Below are 14,095 nucleotides of genomic sequence, written 5' to 3'. Positions count from 1 at the left end.
TTGATTTTGTGCTAATTAAGGCAAATGGACAATCGAATCTTGTTACAATAATTCGTTTTGCTACTTGTACACAAGAACTACCCGACGACCGGGGGTTTAGCAGTGTCGTATATGACAAGTCCCCGGGGCACACACTGCAACACGTCCTCGTTCCACACTTTATTGTCCGGACACGTTTTCTCAAATGCATCACCAAAATCGTCGCAATGGATATACTTGGTAGGCTCGTTAGGGATGGCGTAGAAATAAACGTTGGGCAGGGAATTACAGGGATTGGCGGCGTTAGTGTGGTAAGATTCGGTGGTTGGGGTAGGGTTCAGAATCACCACGTCACTGTACAAACAGGTGAGGTATTTCTGCGACCAGTAGTGATGCTCTGGACACAGCTTGACGGATGCAACATAGGGCAAGTTGTAACATTCGATGTAAGCTTGATTGTTACCGGGATAAGGGAAGAACATGTGATTGTTGATGATGTTTTCGGGGGTACAGGGGTTCTGAACGGTGCCGGGGCTGGGGCTTGGACTGATTGTGACTGGGGCGGCAGTGGTGGTGGGTGGGGTTGGTCTGGTGGTCCTGGCAGTGCTCTGAGTGACCACAGGGGTGGTAGTTGTGGTTGTGGTTGCTACGTACAGCGATCCTGGCACACAGGTCTGATAAGATGCGATATAGACGAAATCTAGTGGACAGTGAACAACAAACGCATTGCCTTTGTCGTCGCAGTAAATGAAGCGGTCGTTGATTGGTCTGTAGGGAAAGATCTGAACATGTCCGATCAGGGAGGAACAGGGACTGTTAAACCCGGGGACTAAAAACAAAACAATCGCATTTCAGCCGTCTTGTACTGTACTTACAATGCCATTTTACTGGCCTTAGACTAATTCAGGCCAAGAACTGATTCTCTCAAAAACATTTTATTTTTCACGTTTTAAACAACTATGATTCTTAATTACGACTGCGAGAGATGTTACTTGGTTATATTCAGTCCTTTGAAAATAGAACTATTTTGCTTTAATTAAAGAAATGCTCATTGGTCTGTGAAATGATTTAAGAATGTGGTACCTGGTGCCATGATGAGAAATGGACTGTGGAACAGAGTTGTGGTAGAGCAGTTCTTGACGATGCTGTTTTCAATACAAAGAGCTTGACTGTCTGTAAAGGATGTAAACCAGGTAGAATCATATAGTGATTCTGTTAGTTCTTCAATACTAATATATAATAATAATTTTATTAACATGTTCTTCAGGAAATTAAAATCAGATTCCATATATTACGCATCATTTGTTCAATTCAGGGCACATACAAAGAATATTTTTTAAATCACTCGATCTACATGTTCTCAGACCGAATAAATTGAACACTATCTAACACATTTTGAGGAATTATCACGTAACTTTCCCATAAAAATTTACCTGGTGTAAGATTTGCTCCTTGTGTAACTTTCACCTGAAAGTTGGATTTGCAGGAAGTCGGCAAATTGCTGACAAATGACAGAGAAATGGCGTTCTTTCCCTTGATGTAGAATGACATAGACCTGTTAATGGCGGCCAATCGCTGGAACTCATTGAAGACAGAACTGGCCTGAGTATTGGTAGACCCATAGATTGTCACAGTCCCCTCTGTCACTGTCACCTACCATGCAAATCTGTTATTTACTGAACAACTCAAAATCTAAAGTTACAAAACAAAAATTTAAAAGCTACATTGTGAATTTGTTTTTGATAGATAGGTAGAGGTGTACACACTTTGACTGTTGAACCATCCTGGACGTTGGGGAATACTTGTACATTCAGTGGGGAACCGCACGGGAAGGTGTACGCAGTGGGGTTTTGCGTAAGAACAACAGGAGCTGCAATTTATTATGAAGCATTTGTATAAGTCTTGCTCAACTTGAGTTTACAATTAGATTGTCGCGAAATACAAATCTGTTTTGCTTTTACAATTTTTAAAGAAGTGTGGGATATAGAGATATAGACTATTAAAGGGTACCAGATAAAGGAATGCTAAACTACAGAGATGATATGACATACAGAATCCGACGTTTTGTTCGATGCTTTTGTTCTAGTATTGTGTTACCTGTCCTTTAGTGATTGGTTCTGAATTAATCAAACTACAAGTTTTTTGTATAGAATACCTGTGCATGAAACTTGTTCAATTTCGGATTTCAGGGAGTCGAGGTCATTGAAGTTGTTAAGGAGTTCTACATGGGTACAGGTCGGCTGACTCGCCACACCATTCAGTTCTGTCTGTAAGATTTAAAATAAGGATCTTTTTTCATATAAAATTTATTATCATTCATACAATTTACAAGTATTATAATAATGTACTAGTATGTATAAATTTCAGTAGTATTTTCTGTATAGATACTATCATGAATATTGTTGTAAGAAAAGACTTTCTACAAACCGAATCGACCAGAGGTGTAACGCCTATTGTGTAGATGTTGATCCCGCTGTTCTTGGCGTTCACTGCGGCGGCCAGGGTTTTCAGCTTGTTCTCTGATCTACCGTCAGTGATCAATATGATGACCTGATGATGATGATGAAAAGGAACATACAGTCAAAATTATCATAAAATATAGTCAACCTGTAAATTTATCTTAAATTTGTGTAGCTAGCATTGTTTAGGTTCTTTTAAATAGTTGTGAAGTAGATCCACGAAATTTAATGTTCATTGAAGTGCAATTTTTTAATAAGATCATGGACAACGCGTTTACGTATCCTCGAAACTGATTTTCATTGAATCCATGAATATTGATACGCACGAATATAATTAGCAAACTAGTAACGACAATCAAACCTTCACTGAGCCAAGCCGACCGCCGTCAGATATCGGGAAGATGTTGTCCACAGCGTACTGAATCGCTGCATCAGTTTTGGTGCCGCCGCCATTGAAGCGCACAGCCTCCACGGCTTTGTCTGTGGCAGCATTCGAATCGAAGGTATTCAGTTTGAATTCCTCGGTAACAGAAGTACTGCAATAGACAAGAATACTGTAAATAGTAAACGGAAAAAAAGTTATAACGAGGCTGGGCGGTAAACAAATAAGCCATCATTAAATTTTTAGAGCTTTAAACTTTTATTTGGTAAAAAAAAAAATTAAATATTATAATGGCAGACAATTTGAAAATTTGAAAATTTTCTGTATATTTATACAAAGCTCTTTTTCTTCTTAAAGAGAAAAATATAGTCTAAAGCTAATCCCGATCATCCAGCCCTCTTTAGAGAAATTGGATGTCATGCTTTCCGAAGACATAAGAGAGATAACTTTTAAATTCATTGTTCGGTTAATTTAGAAATTCATAAAATGGGAACCACGCAATCTGACACATCGGTTGCATGTACACTTGAGCGTTTATTTTCGATTTGGTTTGAAAATAATTCTTTTTCCAATTCTCTTTATTTTGAAAAAAAACCAAACAATACCTGTATTTTATAAGAGCAACTCTAGTTTTGTTAAGACCAATATCAAATTTGCCTAAAACGCTTCTGATGAACATTTTTGTGTCTTCAAAATCCTGGCTTGATAACGAGGCTGAGGAGTCCACAATGAAGGCAATATCAAGATTGTTCTTCTGGGAGCAGCCTGAAGAAAGAATTTGAGGTAAAATTATGAACAAAAGCAAATGAGAATGAAAAATTGGAAATGACGATTTTGATGAATTGTGTAAAGATACTAGAGAGCAGGAGATACAAAAGAGTTACCGATTTGTTGCAGAGTGTGTGGATGACGGTGCTTGTAGAGACACATAGGTTTATAAAACGATAACAACAACAACAACAACAAATTCAGTAATTTTGTATCTTACCAGTCTCCAGTTTTTGTGCTCCTTTGTAGAACACATTAACTTCCTGTAATGGTCTGGTCGTGTTTTTCCAGAAGACGGCCTGGTATTCGATGCCGTTCGGAACTCCTCCGGCTCCAGATTGAATTGTAGCGTACATAGCTGCCGCTATACCAGAGAACAGGGGTTTTCTGAGATCTTGCCATGTCACCCTGGACCAGTCTATCCCCATGGTCTTCAGTTGCTGTTTTTCATTGCTAAGAACTCCAGTTTGCTTCGTAAGTAAAAACTGGGCTTCATCAACCTGCAATTATTTTTGTTTACTTGCAAATTTACTTTTGATTGAATCCGCTACAAAACATTGCAATTGGGGTTCCATTCCTCTGCAATATGGAATACTTGCATTCATATGCTTAGTCATAACCGACAAGGTATAGATATACATTTAATAGTTGCTCAGATTTTTTTGTGGTTTAGAACTGCATTTTGTTTGCCGTACGAAACATATTTACGAAATTGTGTAGACCTATTATGTTTTGTGCAAAACAGTTAAGATCAGTTCATGTTGATTTATTTAGTTTGACCTATGCACATTGTAAATGTATTAAATTAAAACTTTGTAGAAGTATACTACTCAATCAATTTTATTTTTAACTAAAATAAACGATATGCTATTTTAGGGGAAAATATCATAAGTAACGAAAAAGATTAATTCCTTTTCTTAATTTCCACAATCGTGTTCATTTGTTTACTTTTAAATCAACATGGTGTGAATTATATGAGCAAAACATTCTAGAAGAAAGACTGAAAACGTAAACCATTAACGTCAGTATCGTACCTGCCAGATTCCACCATTGTACCCGGGTCTGTACGTATTCAAAGCAAGTCCATCGTTTGTTTCTACATAGGCTAATCTTCTTAGGTACATTCGGTCATTCGGAAAGATACAAGAATTTTTAATAAGGTTAACTACTGCTTCTACCACGGCCGAGCCCTTCTCGCCGGGTGTTCGCGTTTTGTCAGTAAACTGTCCAAAAATTCCTACAACCGTCACACATAGAATTAGAGTCCGCATCCTGTCTCCTTTTACTTTTTTTCCGAATACGGCAGAGAGAAAAAAGTCCTTTTTAAATCAGTGGAACCTGAGCCAAAGCTGATAGATATGACTATAGCTCAGCATTAAATACTCTTGGGGGAGGGTATTAATACCTTATCAATTGTCAAACAAAGGTCTATTACAAAAATTGATAATTTTAATTTCACTAGGCACAACCCAAAAGTAAACAACAACTCCTTGGTCTGCGCCAGAGAAATCCTTTGCAACCACCCCTCTTTTAGGCATTCTGTTCTAGTAGTATACGATCACCTCTATGAAAATGTGTATTTATCTAATCTTCTTTAAGTAAATATTGTATCAAAAAAGACTCCAAAACGTCGTTGGTAATCCTTATACCGCTGTTTATGAACAGTTAGATTGTAATGAACTGAAAGTTCTAATGTTTGCAAACCTTCTAATTCGAAGACGAATTTTAATTGAAACACCCGATTTGTCAACTTTTTCCTGTATCATCATTGTAATCATTTATTAAATTGTAGTTAGGAATTTTCATTCCTCTTAAATAGTGTGTGGGTGTCAAATCTTGATAGCAAATTTGTCTGACCCTAACGTTCCTTAATCTTTTAATGCCAGCATGGATACTATATAAGTAAATCGTGCAGTGAACGTTTATCTTTTGATAATTGTAAAAAAAAAAAAAAATAACGATCTTTTTCATTAATGTCTTTTTATTATTTTGATTTTGTTTACTTCAATATTTTATTTGATTACGGTATCGGCGTAACTGCTAGAACTGTGAAAATTTCAGAACATAAAAATGTACATCATATGATTTATTTTCCAAATACGGAGCTGACAAAAGACACACACGTCTGAGTTGTTTGATTAAAAACTTCACCAGATGGACACGTTCTCATAAAACCATTCCAGTACCCATCACAGTGAATAAATTTTGTCTTGTCAGTTGGGTGAATAAAGTACATATCCCCCTGTGCGTTTTTGCAAGGGTTCGGAACCGTCTTATCAAACACTTGAGTATCCTCGTTGAAAACGAATTCATTGACACAATTCAAAATATTTGGATTAAAGATTTTGTCAGGTGGACAGTGCTCGGTAGTCATCATATTTATACCTGAACAATGATAATATTCATGCTCGTCACAGGCGGGAAAATACAGAAAGTTGTTCATCAGAGCATGGGCCGTGCACGGGTTTTTGTGACAGTTTGAATTGGTTGTGGAATGTGTTGTTGTATGGTGAACAGACGGAGTATGAGCAGGGCTTGTTAATGTTGTCTTTAGTGTTGTAGTGGCAACAGTTTGAGTTGTAGAGGAAGCAACAGTTTTAGTTGTAGAGGGACCAGTATTAGGGGAGGAAGTAGGTTGAGGTGCAGGAATGGTTGTAGTGGAGGATGCAGAGCCTGACCCAGTAGCTACGATTATTGGAGGACCAGTGGTCAAAACTATAATAATAATCGGACTCTTTGGGGTCGTGGTTTTTGTTGAGGGCGCTAGCGACGTGGGTGCCACGATCGGAGTTGTCGAAAGTTGGCTGTTCTTAGCAGTCGTGGTGAGACATTTGGCTTCGCAGAGATTTGTAGACGCGCAATATGTCTCATTATGTGGACATTGAACTACGAGAATCTGGCCCTTAATGTCACACATCAGGAATTTGGTTGGGTCACTTGGGTGTTGGGCGGTCGTGATGTTCCCTACACAAATATTCGAAGTCGTCTGATCTACAAATGTCATGATAACAGCGAAAGTAAAGTCTGTGAGTTCTGTTGGAATAAGATATCATACAAAAGGTTTATTCAATGCTGATTATTTATATATGCTTACTAACGCAGTTTAGTTGAAGTCGGCGGTGTTGTTAGGGTGGATTGGGTGGTTGAAACCGTCGTAGTCGTAATCGTTGTAGTAGTAGTAGTGGTTGCTGGGGTCGAGTTCATTGTAACGTTGGAGCAGTCTTTTTTCACGCCCTTTTCTATGCATATGGTATCAGGCGCTTCAAAAATACAATTTTTTTAATTAATAGCACTGATGCAATTATATGTAAAGTACTGTAATTTAATATCTTTTTTCCTGTGTTTGAACAGCAGGTTTTAGAATTCTTGTAGGATGAGTGTACAAAAATATATGTACATGTCATGTATAAATGATAAAATTGGCAAGCGTTGATGTCAGAAGAATACCATGAAGATCGGTGGAGATACCTACTAACAGACCCCGGTGGTCCAACTTGAACATCCACGGTATAGTTATTCATGCAGAGCAAACCAAAAACACTCTTTAGACTTATGAAATAGTTGTGGCTGTTGTTATGGAGATAGAGGGTCAACGCTTTTGAACTGTCAACTGTGAAAGCTAAGTCGTTCTTGGCTGTGTTCGGCAGTCCATATAAGTATGACGTATATGCCGTTCTTGACCCACCCGCCACTGAAATCTGCAATGCAAAATAACCTCTCTATATAAAACTATGCTAATTTAATGCATTTGAAAATAGTTCTAATTAACAATAATTATGTTAAATGATATACTTAATAATAATGCAGTTTACTTCAATTATGAAAATAAATTTTGACTCTGCTTGTGTAAATAGATGAACACGTGATAAACTCTTTAGGATATTTGGTTTGTAAGAAATTAATTAATTAATACTGTTACTGTAAAAGAAATCATACCAAGCAGCTTTAAAGAAATATTAAAACACTTTTTAAAAGTATCTTAAAATGTTTCGAAAATATTGTCGCAATACTAGAACATGATTCATCTTTTTGCAGTTTTTGATCCCTTATCTCTTTTCAATTCAAAATTCAAAACAAGGTATAACTTGGCGACACAAACATTATGTACGTTGATAACCAAGTGTGAGCGAAGCTATTACGCAATATTGGCGAGTTATTGGGTAAATTGTGAAAGGTTCAGTTAGGTTCCGGTAATACAGTACATGTGTTATCTGATAAACAAAGGCAGAAATGTTTACAACGTTTTGTTTCTTCTACACCAGGTAGTGGTTGTAAGAAAACATCTGTGGATTCATATGGTTGTTAAGCATGTCACGACAAGTCCCTACCTGAACTGTCGTTCCATAAGGACTGTCTGGTATAGAGAGTAGAGTATCTACATTGCATGGGTGGGTGAGCGTTCCAGAGGACACTATAGCCGGTGCTACATGACATAATAATTTCGTTGATATGCTGAGATAAGAATTGCTTAGAATAATTCTAAAACTATATCAAGGTCTTAGAATGACAATATTTCATAAATTGAAACTAACTAAGGTTAAAAATTTTTACCATGGCAAATAGCCTGATCCATTTCGACGGCAAAATTTTCCAAATCATCAAAACGCTCTAAATAGTTATGATGCACACAGTTAGGCTGGCTACTTATATTTTTAAGGTCGTTTGGACTTAACCCTGGGCCGATGACGTTGGTAAACAACGTGACGTCATGGTCGGTAAGAAGAATGGCTTCTTGCTCAGTGGCTTCCCTGTTGTCTGGAAGACTCTTGGTTAAAAGGACCGTCACTTTGGCGGCCCCAATTCTTGCTCCATTGTTGACGTTAAATACGTCATCTCTCGTTAGTTTTAGCGCCACGTCGGTAGCCACAGATCCACCGCTCTGTGTTATTGAATCAATGGCTGATACAACGTCGATTTTATTGGAGTGAGCGTTGAGATGGAACAGCACATTAGCTTGGCTCCCAAACGTTACAACAGCGACTTGAACCTTTAAGCTTGACACAGTGAGTCCGTTTATGACTCTATTCACGAAATCTTTAAACTGCCTTAGTTCTATAGGTTTGACGTTTGATGACGTTTCCACCACGAATGCAAGGTCTACTTGTGATGGGATGCTACAACCTGTGGATACAAGAGAATGCTTTGTATTGAGATTTGAGAATAATGTTCTTGAGTTTTTTCAGTTTTTTCAACATGTGACATATTCCTTTCTAGATCAAGTGACGCAAGGTGCTTTATTTGATAATTATTATTCAATTATTTTACTAATTGTACTTTAGATTATATACTGACTGCAGAAATATGTCGAGCAAGGCGAACAAAGCCTATCCTTCTATCTACTTTAATAACCCAGCATATTTCCATTCATAGTCAGTAACAAACCTATAATAGTGTTTTGTTTTGCGCAATGTTCAGACTTTTATTAATATATATCACAATTTGCAGAAAAAAATACTGAAAAATCAGCTACCATGGCGTGCCTTTCAATTGCTCTTTATCGACTACAGACGACAACAGCGCAACGTGTTTTATCACATGAAGTTGTGTCATTTTATACTGAGTTCAACAAATATACACCACCTTCTGGCATGGCCTGCATTGCTGTAAGAAAATTCTGCTCATTTCCATTTGTCCGAAAATGTGTTTTCCAAAACTTGGCCTGGTCGGGTTTGGAAAGCGGTATAGAGTCGTTAGTTTTCGTTCTGAGGTAAATCGCTGCTGCCAGGCCGGAGTATAAAGGTCTGTTTAAGTCTTTCCAGTTTATTCCATTCCATAGGACGAAGAGCTTCTTGAAGACTTCGTCTTGAATTTTCTTTAATTCTGGTGTCCCTGCTTTGGTCAAATTAAACATTTCCTCATCGACCTAAAATATACATGCATTATCTATGTATATAAATGTATTTGTATTTTTGTATTTAATATAATATTATATTTAATTTTTTATTTTAATTTTTTTTTGGGGGGGGGGGGTGGGGGTGGGTATATATGTAAAACGCAGTTCTTGAATTCAATGATTATAAAGTTATACAGTTTGGGTTTTTTGAAATATGAACAACCCCTGAAACGAAATATTTGTTCGCTCTTAAAATTTAATTCATAATATATATCCAACTTGTTTACATTCCTAAATAGGTAATAGTTGATGTTCGGTTCTTATTAGGCTATGTTTATAACATATAATAGTAAAGGATGGTAATTCACGTTATTCATGTCCTATTTTCCATTTTTGCATTATCATTCCTCCAACGCAATTACACTTAACTTAAATTAATTGTATTGGTTACCTGCCATATCCCACCGTGATCACCTGGAATTCTTGCAAGCCCGTCGTTGGTTTCAAAGGCTGCGATTCGCTCCAACAGTAGATGGTCCTTAATAAGACAGGCATCACGAAGAAGTTGTATGGTTGATTCCACAACCAGAGGCCCGTACGAATCCGCTACTCTAGTCAAGTCCGTTTGAGCTCTTGCAGAAAATGGCCAAAGACCGCACAAGATGCATAAATATAAGACATAACGCATGGTTTCTCGTCCAGATTTAATATTATAATACTGTAGGAATTACAGACACTCCGATCTCTGTGATAATGGTAGACATTACGTGGGTGCGTTTTGACCTTAACTTGACTTTGCACGAATAAGTGCAGCCTGTTATATTGAAATAAAAGAAGTTTTGCCCTAATTTAAGCAAAAGTTCTAAGGAATAGTGCATTAATTGTGAAAAATTATTTGATTTTCAAGTCAAACATGGTCTGGAAAAGAATTATCGGATTTTATAATACTAATATGACATGAATTGCTTGGTATTGTAATTTTGTGACATGATAAGGTAAGAAAGTGTCGCCCACAGTCACAAATACAAGGCTATCATTTATACATCATACAGAGTATACATGTATATATGATACGGTCTTTTCAATCGTTTTCACTTGAAAATGGTTTAGTACTACATATACATATGTATTTATTTAGTATAAAGTATGTTCATAGCGCGGAGGGTCGTATATATATTTGTTGCAGTTAGAGTAATTTGCCCTTGATGTAATTATAAGAATAAATTGCAGAATTAAATTATGAAATGAAATTTCAGCACCTCTTCGTTTTATTTTTTTTCCCTGGTGGAGTGGGATGGGGGGTTAGGAACAGTATTCAATAAAACATAGAGCTATTAAAGTAGTATGGGGCACCTCCATATTGCATTGGTTTCGGAACCGGGGAGGGGGTCTAGGGGGGCTTAGCCCCCTCCCTCTTCCCTTTTTTGTAAAGTTAACCATCAGGCACATATAGGATTGGGGAGGGGCCAGCCCCCTTTTTTTCTCGCAGCAAACATAATTATTCCTAAATTTACAGAAAAAATTGAAGTATCAGAAGCTGCACACCCCCCTCCCCCATTTACTAATTCGGTAGAATGTAAGGATTTGAAATGAAAACAATGATATATTAATACCGAGCGCAGCGAGAGGCGGGCGAAGCCCGCCTCGCGAAGCGAGGATTAATGGTAACACGTATTATATAAGAAAACAAGAAATCATCTTGACGCAAGCGTCAAATGGGCCGCAAAAATATAATTGTTGTATGAATCATTGGTTGTTTACATAAAAACACACCACAGAGACGAAAATAAAAGTTGGTTGTACTAATTTTTATGGTAAATTCAAATATACTTTCAGCAACTTGTTTTGAAGTTTAACATTTTACTATTATCATGAAGAATCGAGTTGGATACTGTAAGCATTTCTAACGGTAATTGTTTGATTATTGCCATAGCATGAAGTAATTGAAAACACATTGATTTGTACAATACAAAGTTCAACTCATCATTTTTCTCTTGGAGATTATGTATTTCAAACCATTTCTTTTTTGTTGCATTGTATTGAATGAAAAGTAAATGCATTAGTTTATATGATTTCAAGGGACTAAATGATAAAAAAGAAATTAATTAGTTCAAATTTTCCAGTCAATTCAAATTTTCATTTCTGTCATATTTTTGCGTAAATAATTGATATGGATGTCATGTCATGATATTTTCTACCACATTTTACATTGAAATATAAAAAAAAATACACACACAAAGTCATTTTTTTTGACACGGCAGAAAGAAATTCAAATATATCATTTATATCAAATTAAATGACATTCAGGTCTTTAGTATTTCAGGTCTTTAGTATGTCCCGCATACCGGAATTTTCCGAATGGATTATAGTCTCGATAAAAACGCGCCAAACACGACAATCTACTAAGTATGACCTATTTTTCATTTACGAGTAAAACAAAAAATATGTGATATTTTTTAAAAGGCATAAAACATATTTCAACAAGCAAATTTACTTTTAATTCATAAAAAATATTCATAATATTAATTCTATTAAAAAAGAACTATACCGCAGAAACGCAGTAACAATATTTAAATGTGTATCAAATAACGGACCGCCTTCCGGCGGCCCGTAATCAGTGAAAAATGAAAGTTGAATCAGGGGTACTAAGGTAGTAAGGGACAGTTTCGAATAAAGTACCCGTCAATATTTTTGTAAAATTGAGAATTGCTGTACTTGAAGGCTTATGAGTGTTGCTAAAATTCATGAAATGATTTTTAATGATTATCATTAGTTAGAGGGGTGTCTCTTGTTGAAATTGATATGCAATATGTAGGCCCCTTTTGTTAGGTACATGAGAATCAGAAGTAAAATGCGAAACCTGCGGCTATGACTGTTGACTTTACACAGTGAAATTGCAAGTTACAGACGGGAGGTAAAATAACACGAAAAGTAGGTGGATGGGACATTGTAAACTATACACCGGTAAGTTTCTGACATGTGATAGTGCAACATGCACGCGGTACCGAAGGTCAACCCTCTGCAGGGAATTAGCTGGGGGAGGTCTAAAAAGCTGAAAAATCATGAAAAATTAGCAAAATATGAAAGGGTCAAAATCTCATAAAAACCAGTATGTAGAGAATTTTACAGGTTTTGACTAGTAATTTTCTTCAGAAATTGGTGATTGGCCTTATAAAGTGTGAATTAAAGGTATTTGTGCTGAATGGGAACTGAGGAAATTCTAGTTACAGAGTTCCGAAGACATGCATCCCTTGGCTACAATGAACCGTATCAAAAAAACTGTCCCCTGCCACCTAAGGCCAAAAAAAATTTCTTCCAGCCCTGGGCGCCGCCATATTGGCAGCCATTTTGTTTTTCAAAAGTTAGTTCGATCATTGATTGACTGGTACTTATCGATGTTTATTGCCCCTAAACTCGATTAAATAAGTTCCAGTGTTTCAATAGAAGGTAATTTGAATTAAAAGAAATTAAAAAGGAACCCAGATAAGTTTCAATAGTGCTTCAATCAAGAAACACGACTTGTTCTATGTATGTCTTATCAATTATCAGATGGAAAATAAAAACATTAACGTCAACATGGTCAAGGAACTGATCTTTTAGATTCTGATTAAAGTATTCAATTTTATTACATTGACATTCATATGAATTAAATTGATGAACAATGAAAGAATAAAAAAAAAATTCGGAATCACGTAACTCTTTTCGGCTATTTCCGAAGACAAAACGAACGTTTTACGTCTGAAATATGACGTCATAATATAGACTGAGCACGCGACGTTTAGTTTAACTTTGACGAATGATTTGAGTAGGCAACCATACTGGCGGATCCTACTTTGTGCGTTTTAAATAGATTTTATTATGCAAAAATCAAACTGCACTGTGTTAAATCTGCGCTCGGTCCAACGGTCACACCGTTTACATATTAGTTATAGTCACATATACATGTAGTTGGAGTCCCCCCCCCCCCCTCCAACTGATTAGGAATTTCATTGGAAATTTTTCTTTTGGTAGGAAGTTTTTTTTTTTTGAGTTATAGATAGGATTTTCATGATTTCGGGAAATTATTTTTTTTATTTTTTTGGCTTGTCAAGATAGATTCTGATGATTAGTCTACCCCCCCCCCCCCCTCCTTTTAGTTTGCTTCCGACGCCACTGTATTTTAATGACCCCTCCCCGACAACCCTTTCATCTAGATCAGCACCAATCTCTCACCAGACTGAGAGGGCGTATTACGCTGCGCTTCAACACTATTAAAATAAAAAAAAAGATTTTTATAGGTAAATCACGGTAACAAACAAAGAACTATTTCTCGGAGTATTACTCCATTACCAATGTTTTCGTGGCACTACTCTTTGGACGTTAACAGAGGTATAAGTGGAGCGAAGCAGGAACGATAACTCTGGGTAGAGATTGGATCAGCACATGAAGATGATAACAGTGTGACGAAGTTTTATTCCAAGTCTGTGATATTGCATCAATAATTCTATACTCCCTTTTTTGCACACGAATAAACCAATCTAATTAAAATTAGACGTTCTGAGAAGCGGTAGCGGATTCAGAACGTCTAGTTTTAGTTAGATTGACGAATAAACAGAAGTGCGAATAGAGTCTTGGTAAAATGGGTAGGCAAACCCGGGCCGGGGCAAAATAAAAGCCGGGGCATATCGATATTTT

At 36.8% G+C, this 14,095-nt stretch overlaps 2 protein-coding genes across 2 annotated transcripts in view; both read right to left on the bottom strand.

Annotated features, from left to right (window-relative positions):
- LOC128156984 (uncharacterized) overlaps positions 1-4,949 on the bottom strand; it is a 5,002-nt gene extending 53 nt beyond the window's left edge. The window contains exons 1-10 of the mRNA XM_052819332.1: positions 4,623-4,949; positions 3,809-4,088; positions 3,426-3,585; positions 2,800-2,974; positions 2,407-2,529; positions 2,135-2,246; positions 1,746-1,849; positions 1,413-1,632; positions 1,063-1,152; positions 1-808 (exon numbers count right to left, since the gene is read on the bottom strand). The exon at positions 1-808 is cut by the window's left edge and continues 53 nt beyond it. Coding sequence (XP_052675292.1) covers positions 78-808; positions 1,063-1,152; positions 1,413-1,632; positions 1,746-1,849; positions 2,135-2,246; positions 2,407-2,529; positions 2,800-2,974; positions 3,426-3,585; positions 3,809-4,088; positions 4,623-4,859 — 2,232 coding nt within the window. The 5' untranslated portion in view covers positions 4,860-4,949 and the 3' untranslated portion in view covers positions 1-77. The remainder of the gene's footprint in view (positions 809-1,062; positions 1,153-1,412; positions 1,633-1,745; positions 1,850-2,134; positions 2,247-2,406; positions 2,530-2,799; positions 2,975-3,425; positions 3,586-3,808; positions 4,089-4,622) is intronic.
- Positions 4,950-5,659: 710 nt separating this feature from the next.
- On the bottom strand, positions 5,660-11,023 carry LOC128191174 (uncharacterized). Its single transcript, XM_052863258.1, has 7 exons — positions 9,873-11,023; positions 9,169-9,451; positions 8,140-8,709; positions 7,917-8,011; positions 7,061-7,286; positions 6,687-6,848; positions 5,660-6,579 (listed from the first exon to the last, which is right to left on the bottom strand). The coding sequence occupies exons 1-7, from the start codon at positions 10,107-10,109 to the stop codon at positions 5,675-5,677; spliced, it is 2,478 nt and encodes an 825-aa protein (XP_052719218.1). The 5' UTR covers positions 10,110-11,023; the 3' UTR covers positions 5,660-5,674.
- Between the last annotated feature and the right edge of the window lie 3,072 nt (positions 11,024-14,095).

Source organism: Crassostrea angulata, chromosome 7 (genome assembly GCF_025612915.1).
Source record: "Crassostrea angulata isolate pt1a10 chromosome 7, ASM2561291v2, whole genome shotgun sequence".
NCBI lineage: Eukaryota > Metazoa > Mollusca > Bivalvia > Ostreida > Ostreidae > Magallana > Magallana angulata.
This window is presented reverse-complemented; position numbering and strand designations above follow the sequence as displayed.